The sequence below is a fragment of the Convolutriloba macropyga genome, chromosome 12 (genome assembly GCF_964194025.1).
Source record: "Convolutriloba macropyga chromosome 12, txConMacr16.3, whole genome shotgun sequence".
NCBI lineage: Eukaryota > Metazoa > Xenacoelomorpha > Acoela > Convolutidae > Convolutriloba > Convolutriloba macropyga.
Window position 1 is genome coordinate 25,016,017 of NC_134479.1, and position 9,442 is coordinate 25,025,458.

General features: G+C 36.1%; 1 protein-coding gene across 1 annotated transcript; it reads left to right on the plus strand.

The window, feature by feature from the left end:
- The first annotated feature begins 1,592 nt into the window (after window positions 1-1,592).
- Window positions 1,593-6,617, plus strand: LOC142350300 (splicing factor C9orf78 homolog). The gene is made up of 3 exons (XM_075402110.1): window positions 1,593-1,795; window positions 2,917-3,216; window positions 6,120-6,617. The coding sequence occupies exons 1-3, from the start codon at window positions 1,648-1,650 to the stop codon at window positions 6,431-6,433; spliced, it is 762 nt and encodes a 253-aa protein (XP_075258225.1). The 5' UTR covers window positions 1,593-1,647; the 3' UTR covers window positions 6,434-6,617.
- Window positions 6,618-9,442: the final 2,825 nt, after the last annotated feature.

Here is a 9,442-nt window from a genome sequence, read left to right on the forward strand (position 1 = left end):
CTAAGCTAGAATCTTTGAATAAAACTGCCACGCCTGTCGTTCGAGAGCAATTTGTCCGAGGTTAGTCGGTTTATGTTCTAAATTTTATGGGCATTTGATCTTGCGTCTAGAAATCAAAAGGCATATTTTTCTGTGACTTTACCTTGTCATCTATGAATTTGGGTACATAAGTTCAATTTGCACCTTCTTGGTATCCGTTTTTAAGTCTGTTGTTTGATACTCTTTTGATCAAACATTACTGCAGTCGAAAAATAACTTCTACTCTACTGAATTTAAATTGAGAATGTACCCTCTTGTTATTATCACGAAGTTTTTACCTCTATACCCACAGTGCCGGCTACGTGGGTCTTTAATAGGTCCTGAACAAAGTTTGTTATTAATTGCTCTCGAACATTTAAACGAGTTTTCTATGCAAAATTTGTTGCTTGACCAATTAATATTCTTCAATTTCACTTCTTGGGCGACTTTTTCACGGTACGCTTTGATTTTTTGAGTGATTTGGATTGCGCCATTCAGAAATAAAGTCAGTTGCTAAAACAGAAGTGATTTTGAGCGATGACCTGACCGTACAACGTAGCCCTTGTAGTGGACTGTTTAATGTCCCGGACTCGCATCCGAGAGGTCGGGGGTTGGAACCTCTCCCTAGTCACAAGTTTTTCGCCATAAAAGTTTTTATAGCCTATGTCCCCTTCTAAATTGTTTGCCTTGCCAGTCGTTCGAGAGCAGTTCGTCCGGTGTTAGTCGGTTTATGTTTTTAGTCCTGCTGTTCTTCGCAATTGTTGTCTGACAGATTTGAGTTACTGCTCTTTGCTTCATGACTTTTTGGCATTTTAATACTGAAAGTCAAATTAAGCGTTCCAGTTTGCGCATGACGTGAAATTCCACTTACTTCTTTTTGAACATTGGCTTCTGTTTTAAACCTAGGTAATAAAATTTAGAATAGAAATACTCAAAGTGAACATGTTAACATGAAAATTTGTGAGTCTTTAACAGTCTCCCTCCGCCTCCGTTTATTCGTACTCCCCTCGCCTACCCCATCCCCAAATAATGACGAGCTTGCACCCTCAACTACCCCTCCCACGAAGGCGTTACCTGGCTATATAGCTCTATCTGAGCGTTGGTAGGCTCTAAGTAAGAATTCAACGAAGCTGCTGAGGAGGCAGAACATCATTGTGCTAAGGCCGATTCGGTAGATTTGGAACCCCCTCCAATTTTTTTGCACCCTCACAATTTTGATGAGCTCTTTGCCCTTATTTTTGAAATATCTTTTGCACTAACTACTAAGATTGATTATTTTGAGAATTAGATTTGCAGCAATGACATCTTCTGTGCGAATACAGTGGCACTGAATTTTTCCTCAATTTTTTGTTTGAGCGACAAACAAATTTAGGCCTCTCCTCGCAACGTACAGAATTTTAAGGAAAATCAGTCAACAGAGTTTTGATGGAAACCTTGTTCTAACCTTATCCCGAGATTACAATCCCGACATTGTTCCCGAGATTACAATGTGGACAATGTTCTGATTCCTCAGCAGCATCGTTGAATGTTACAATGTTGAGAATTCTGCGTTTTTACAGTAACAAAGCTTAGTTTCATGTTTTAAGGCGCAATGAAAACCATTCAATGAGGCAATTATTTTAGATAGTAATGCCTCAACAAAATAGAAGGAAAAACTTCCGCAAACGAGCAGCTTCTTCAGAGAGTGAAGACGAATCACAGCAGTCATCAAATAGTCACAGCGAAACTTGTCCGGATTCTACAAACGATGCTATCAACTTGGCCAAACAGTTGAAAGGTAGATCTTGATTAGCTCTGCTAGCAATGTAAGATTAAAATTTACGACTGTTAATCTTGGATTGACGCAAAAAAGCATTTCCTTTCCTGGTACCTCAATACTTGCAATTTTAGAGACACAATCTCTGTTATTAAAAGCCGCCCTCTTCTTCTCAGCCGGCTATTAGAGCGCTCCTATTTTTTTTTACATTTCAAAGAATTTGAATTGTATTGGGGCGCTGTCTTTTTTTTAAGATCTGTTCACAAATTTTCATGATTTTTGAAGTCAAATTGGAGTGGTGATTTTGGTCACGCCGAAACAGGAAGTGGAGCGAAAAAAAAGAGTGGTTTTGCGTCGTGAAATTTTTACACTCTAATTTTAAAGTAGAGTGAGAAAACGGTGTTTGAACAAAAATTCGCTTTCTCGCTAGTGGTTTTTTGTTCACATGCGGCAATTTCACTTGTTTTTTTACTGTTTTTTTCAAATTCTTGGATAGGATTTTTTCTAAATGGTTTTCGCAATTCACTCATAGTCCGTTCTAGGTCTAGTTTTTTGTTTAGTCAATGAAATTTCTTTTAATTGTACGTCAGGGCTTTTCCTGCTATGTTTTTTACTTCGTCGAACAAAAAATGTTTCGCTTTACCTCATTTTGCCGCTTTTTCAACATTTTGCCTGAAATCTTTTTGACTTCTCTAGTCTAGTTTCTCTCTTCTCTCATTCTGCTAAAAGTGATTTTCAACATCAGTTGCTCAGCAAAGCAATTCAAAATGAAAAGAGTCAGTATAAAAAATTGAAGTCAGAAATAGAAACGAAATAAACCCATAATGCCCAATTTTAGATGCCCGGTATTTGAACTTCGTTCCTATAAGTCTTAGTTACCATCTCTAATGCTTATTGGTATTGATAGTAGCCCCTGTAGCCTCTCTCTAAGAAACAGAAGTATGTTCAACGACGAAATGCCATCAAAATGAATCGGACTTAAATAATGTTTTTGTACAAAATCTTTTTTTTTTCCAATATCTTTTCTTTCAATCCTAATCATGCTTATTGGAATCAATGGCGGCTATTTTCCGGCAATCTGCCGGGTATGTTAAGAAAGCTGTTTCTGAAATCGATGTAGAATCAAACTTATTCTATTGCAGAACTTCGGAAACGACCTCGAGGTCTTGTCGGTGACGTTACCAAAGACTCGTGCTCAACAACAGCAGCGCCAACCTCTTCAGCCAATGACAGCCAACCGAAAGGAGGACTCATTGACCTCAAGTCAAACTTTTTAGCGGAAAGTCAGAAGGGAGATATTGATCGACAGATGCTGAATTTCATCGAAACTGAACTTAAAAAGCACAGAGGTGAAACTGTGGAAGTTTCGCCCACGAAAAACGACCCTGAGCAGAATTTGTTTCAGCTGCCAAAACATTTGAATGTGCATTCGGTAGTTAAAGGTAAATCTGTCAAACGTAAGAGAAAATTGTTTTTCGATTGTATGTTACTTAATGTCCTTCAGATGCGACCGACGTACTGATCTTCAAGAGAAAAATAAAGGCGGTGGTATTCTTTTGTTCGTTCCGAAAAAATTTCATCCAAAAGCACGAAATGATCTAGAGACAATGTCAAAAGACCATTTTGAAAGTGTCTGGGTAGAGTATAAAATAAATAAAAAGCCCGCGTTGATAAATTTGGCTTACTGTCCAAAAAACAACTAATAAATTTGTTTTTGGAAGAGCTAGCCCTGGGTTTAGATAGAGCAGCGACTGAAAATAAAAAATTTTTTCTACTAGGTGACTACAACCTTAATTACTTTAATTGCAATGAAAGAAATCTCCTAGAAACTCTGATCTTGCCGTACGGTTTACTGAATTCAAATAAAACTTAAGCAACAAGAAAAACATCAAGAACGAAGTCGCTAATAGACTATGCTATATGCGAAAAATTTTTTAGTTCAGACACTAGACTCGATTCTAAAAATTGATCACTTAGCCACGCTTACTTTAATTGGTGAAACCGTTAAAAATAAAAAAGAAGCTATCAAAAATTTGTGTTTGCTAAAACAAACTACTCTAAAAATGCTTTTTCCCTAGATGTTGGAAAGATAAATTGGAGATCATTTTATTTATCAGAAAATCCTGAAAACATGTATAAAAACTTTTGCTCGTCATTGGAAACGGCAATTAAAAGCATGCTCCACAAAAGACCGTCTTCATACGCCATGACAAGCCTAAACTAACGCTACATCAAAAATGGATATCAAAAAACACAGTAAAAAAGTTTGCAAAGACATCAATTAATAACAACAAAATGTTTTGAAGCAGGAAAATGAAAAACATCTGCTAGATGTGTTTCAAAACTTAAAAAGTGCAAGAGAAAGGTGGAATTTTATCAACGAAATCAGAAACTGTGAAAAAACACAGACAGAAATACCAAGACTCAAAAACAATTTTGGAACGGTTTTGACCAATGGAAATGATATTGCCAATCTTCTCAACTATAAATTTTCAGCGTTAGGTGAATATTTTGGTAAAAAAGAACAGTATCAATTTTGTAATAATCCGGCACGCCACAGTAACAAATTTATATTCAGGTATACGACAACCAAGGAGATATTTGATATACTCAACAATTTAAATGTTAAAAACCGTTGGGTCCATCACTCATTCCAGCTTGGGCTTTAAAAGATGCAAGAGAACACATAGCTGAACCTCTAATTTTGTTTAACCAATTCTTAACTGAACAACGCCTCCTGACCACCTTAAGCGTGCCCACGTGTTGCCTCTTTTCAAGAAAGATGATCCTGAAGATCCGATAAATTATCGACCAATTTCGCTTACTGGAGCTCTAGCTAAAATTTTTGAAATCCTTCTTCGAGATCAAATATTCGATTATTTAGAGAAGAATAAGTTGCTTGCAACAACACAGTTTGGACACAGAAAAAAGTGTCAACTACAGGTGCTCTTTTATATTGCACTGAAAAAATCAGATATGATCTCAATAAAAAAAACATCGTCACAGGAGCTTTTTTAGACCTATCTAAAGCTTTTGATTCGATATCACATCCTACTCTTCTGCACAAAACTAAACTTTTAGGTTTTAGTGCACAAGCAAATACAATTCTAAAATCTTATCTAGAAAACCGTGTGCAAAAAGTCAAATTCTTGAAGTATGAATCAAATTGGATAACACTTAACCGAGGAGTACCACAAGGTACTGTGCTAGGCCCACTGCTTTTCAACATATATGTAAATGATATGAAAGATGATACTGATGTGAATTCTAATATAATCCAGTACGCTGATGATATTTTTATCTTTTGCAGTGGAAAAACAATTTATGAATCAAAGTTACATCTTGAAAAAAGTATTGCTAAACTCATTCACTTTTTCAGGAAAAATGAGTTAAATGTAAATGAAAGCAAAACCGAATTCATTATTTTTGGAGCCCCTAAAAGAAACAAAATCGAAGAAATAGTTGTTAACGGATGTACAGTTCTCGAGAAAAAAGTTGTGAAATACTTGGGAGTTCATATTGACTGTAATCTTTCTTTCGATGAAGAAATAAAAAATGTACTAAGAAAAATTGCTGTTGGCATAAAGGTCATTTACTCCATCAAAAATATATTTCCTGAAAAAACTAGATCTGCTTTACTGAACGCTCTTGTTTTAAGTCATCTGCATTACCCAATTGTTCTGTTATCAGGTCTTAAAAAATCACTTCGAGTTACTCTAAATAAACAATTAAACTGGGGAATAAAGGCATGTTTCAATAGAACCAAATTTGACAGGACCACTGATCTCAAGATCAAACACAAAATCTTACCAGTAGAATACATCATAAAGTATTTTTTAAAATATTCTCTTTTCTCGAAATTGTTAATTGTAGAATTAGCATTTTTAAAAATTTTTCTCAATTATAATTCATCTCTTAATTTGTCGATATTTTAGCACATTGTAAATTTAATACAATTTTAAACTTTCACAATATGTGACGTTTGTTTCATTTATACTTCTTAACACTACATTGCCTTTAAACTATGTTCTGTATTTTATAGTTCATACTCAAAGGAATTAACAATGTTTTTCTTTTTTTTTTGTTTTGGATTTTTTACTGAAACAGAATGACATATGTAGTGATTGAATTTGGGCGAAAGTTCAGCTCATTTCGTTAGAATTTATTGACCGTTGGTTTTATTCTCGTGGTCAAAAATATCGCTGTGAGCAGCGCTTGCAGAATACGTGCTGAAACTGTAAATTATTTTCGATGCTGAAAAAATTTATGGCGCAATGAAACAACTTAATTGTAACGACCTAAGATAATGTAAAAGATTCTCTATTACAATTGTAATCCTTCCTAGGAGACGATATGATGTCACAACAAATGTTAGAGGGAATACCAGAGGTAGACTTAGGAATTGCCAATAAGATCCGAAACATCGAAGCCACCGAAGCTGTCAAACAGAAATTACGCGAAGAAGCGCGCAAATGTAACCTGCAGGACGCCACGTATAACGTCAAAGGATTTGTACCCAATAATGTTACTGTCAACTTCGTGCAGCATAATCGTTGGGATGGTGAACAGGTTTTCAAATCGTTAGTTCCACATGCTCCGACCAATTTGAAGAAAAGCGAAAATTCAAGTTCTGGAGATGCTTCCAGTAGTAAAAAGTAACGCATACGGTAAAATTGACGGGTGACAATTTTATGAGTGTATGTAAATGCACACCAAGTCGTGAAGTATTCGTAGCTTTGGGTCGAAGATTGGTTTCAGTTCGAAGGAGCAGAAGAAAAACTGTGTTTAGTTTTAGTTGATGAGAAATGTCTTAGTAAATAAAAATTCATTTTCCCTTTATTGACCTTTTCAAAAAATGATTGTGGCAGTGCACAGAAGGCAATGGATCTATGGAGGAATAGTGATTTGAACAATATTTATTACAATAGCTTATTTAACGTTTCACTACATTTCAAATGGACGACACCAAATTTTGTTTGGGCGACAATTGCATGCATTCTCAACGATAGTCATAGCTAAACATTGATATTTGACTATTTTATCCATAGTCATAAGCATCCGTAATGACTAAATTAAACAAGAAGTATCTGAGAAAAAAATTATGCGGACACTTGAGGACCGCTCTCCGTGGTCATTGCTCTTACTCGCTGTGGGATGTAATCCGGAACAACGGACGGTTATGGCGGCGGAGCGCGCCCACCGGCCCGTCAACTAGGACTAAATTATCTGTGCATTTTGAGATTTTGCATGCATTAGTATTATTCGTCCATTTGACACAGATTTTTGGGTGCCGTCCATTCTAAACTATATATTTTTTTAGCAACTGTAGTTATTTGTTCACTCTTATTGACAGTTCACGAAGCGTTCATGGAAAAGAGCATGGGATGCAATTTTTGGACAATCTCGCGGGTGGTTAACTCTGATATTTATACTGAGCTCTTCACCATTAGAAGACTAAGCAACTCTTTTAAAATTACTAGATGTAGCTATTGAGGTAACAGTTTTAATTTATCCTTTGAGAGAAATCATTACCTCGTTAATTGTGTCTGTTTTTATGGCTGCTGATAAAGATAGTTGTGTGCGATATTTTTAGAATTAGTCTGTGTGCTAGGAAAATTGGCCGACAAGGCGTTTAGCCGACAAGGACAAATACGAAATTTAGCCGACAGTTTTATCACTATTGTTCAAAAAAACCTCATTGGTCGATAAATCAATAGTTCGGTGGAGCATTATCTTTGATGTGTGGTCGGTTGGCGCTCCACTCGGCCTCTCCGTGGCCTCTTACCACCACTAGAGGGAAGGGGATGCAACCACATAGACCTTCGTTGCGCTAGTTGATAACAATTGTGCCGTATTTTTGCTCATTTGCGAAATACCGTTTTAAATTGGTCGATCAGGGCTTCAGAATTAATCTACTAGTGCATTTTACGTTAATTGTTGACTAAATTGCTCATTTTGTGGTCGTCGGTAGAACGCCCTGGGCCAGAACGCTGGCCGCTTTGTCTGTTTACAACTCATGTGTACGTATTTTCTCTTATTCATTTTTTCTCTAGAATTGGATAATGATACGTGTATCGTTTTAGCGGAAAACATCACACTTCTCTTGAATGTTATTTGCAAGCACTAAGCTCTAAATTTTCAATTGTTGATATTTTGACATGGGCATTTTGACCGGTTTAGTTGCATAGTGGTGTACTGAATTTTTTCAAAGACAAAATATTGTTTTGCTGAGTGGTAAACCCAGCACATTGCAGAATAACAAGAGAATCAGCTTTGCAGGTAGATTTCAGAACTACTGGAGTATTGTAATGAATGTATTTGATGGATCTCAAACGAATTTCGGCATCGTTATGTGATTTTTTTACTGCCGATTTTTGTCGGATCACTGCAATTGACTTTTAAACCCTTCTTATTTTTTTTTTCGTTTCAAATTGCTCTTAATTAGAATTTAAAGCAGTCTAAAATTAATTGGCGGCAGTTTACTACTAAGAGTCCTATGTAAAATGGGCCAAATTTGCATTTATATTGAGTAACTGCCCTCATCTTCTCAGCTGGTTATTTGTACTATTTTTTGACAATCCCCGAATTGGATTTTATTGCATTTTTTATGACTTTGAGCTTTGAAAGCGGGATAAACGGTTACGTGACAATTTACCCAATTCCATTTTACCCAATGCCATTTTACCCGACGCCATTTTACCCAACCTGCCATTTTACCCAATGCCATTTTACCCAATGCCATTTTACCCAATACCAACTTACCCAATGCTCTTTGATCTTTTCGTTCAATTATCCGATAACAAATTAGCAGTCGCTATTAGAAGGATGATTTAAAATATTTGTGGACAATATAATCCCATGTTCGGTTGTGATAGTTTCATATCAAGTCCCACGGGCCATTTAATAATATAATTGGCTAATCCCATGTTCGGTTGTGATAGTTTCATATCAAGTCCCACGGGCCATTTATATTATAGTCGGCTAAATAGTCGTTCTGGTTAATTTAGCAAGGAGGTAAATTGGGTAAGTTGGCATTGGGTAAAATGGCATTGGGTAAAATGGCAGGTTGGGTAAAATGGCATTGGGTATAATGGCATTGGGTAAAATGGAATTGGGTAAATTGTCCTGACACCGGGATAAACATGTTGAGAGTCACATGGCTGACTTTATTATACTTTCAGGTACTTAATGTACTGACGTTACTTTTGTTTATGCCCACTTTAACAACCAAAAGTGGTTTGGTATTCATTTTGGGAATTTGTTATTTCAAGTTTTTTCATTTTATTGGATTTTAATGAATCTTATAAAGCTTGCAAATGGGTTAATGGGTAAATATAGCATTTCATAGGCTATTGTGAAGATATTAACATAGAGAATTTTAACAAAGTTCTTGTAATTCGAGGGGTTTGAAGACATTATTACCACCGCATTCAGTAGCTACCTTCAATTAGTTTTCTGATAGCCGCGAAGCGATATATGCGGCTACTATTGGCATTCTGTTGTTTTTTTTTATTTCGTCGTCAAGATTTTTATTAGGACCATATGAGGTCACAATCACTTCAAATCTGCTTTTTAATTGCTCTCAAACGAAGTTTGTTGCAATTACATTAGTCCTGTCGGTCTTTTTTACGCGATTTTTCGCTTGACCGATTTTTCGTCTGACCCATT

Coding starts and splice junctions, on each gene's coding strand:
- LOC142350300 (XM_075402110.1), top strand. CDS start 1,648: ATGCCTCAACAAAATAGAAGGAAAAACTTCCGCAAACGAGCAGCTTCT. Junction 1,796..2,916: donor CTTGGCCAAACAGTTGAAAG/GTAGATCTTGAT, acceptor ATTCTATTGCAG/AACTTCGGAAACGACCTCGA. Junction 3,217..6,119: donor TGTGCATTCGGTAGTTAAAG/GTAAATCTGTCA, acceptor AATCCTTCCTAG/GAGACGATATGATGTCACAA.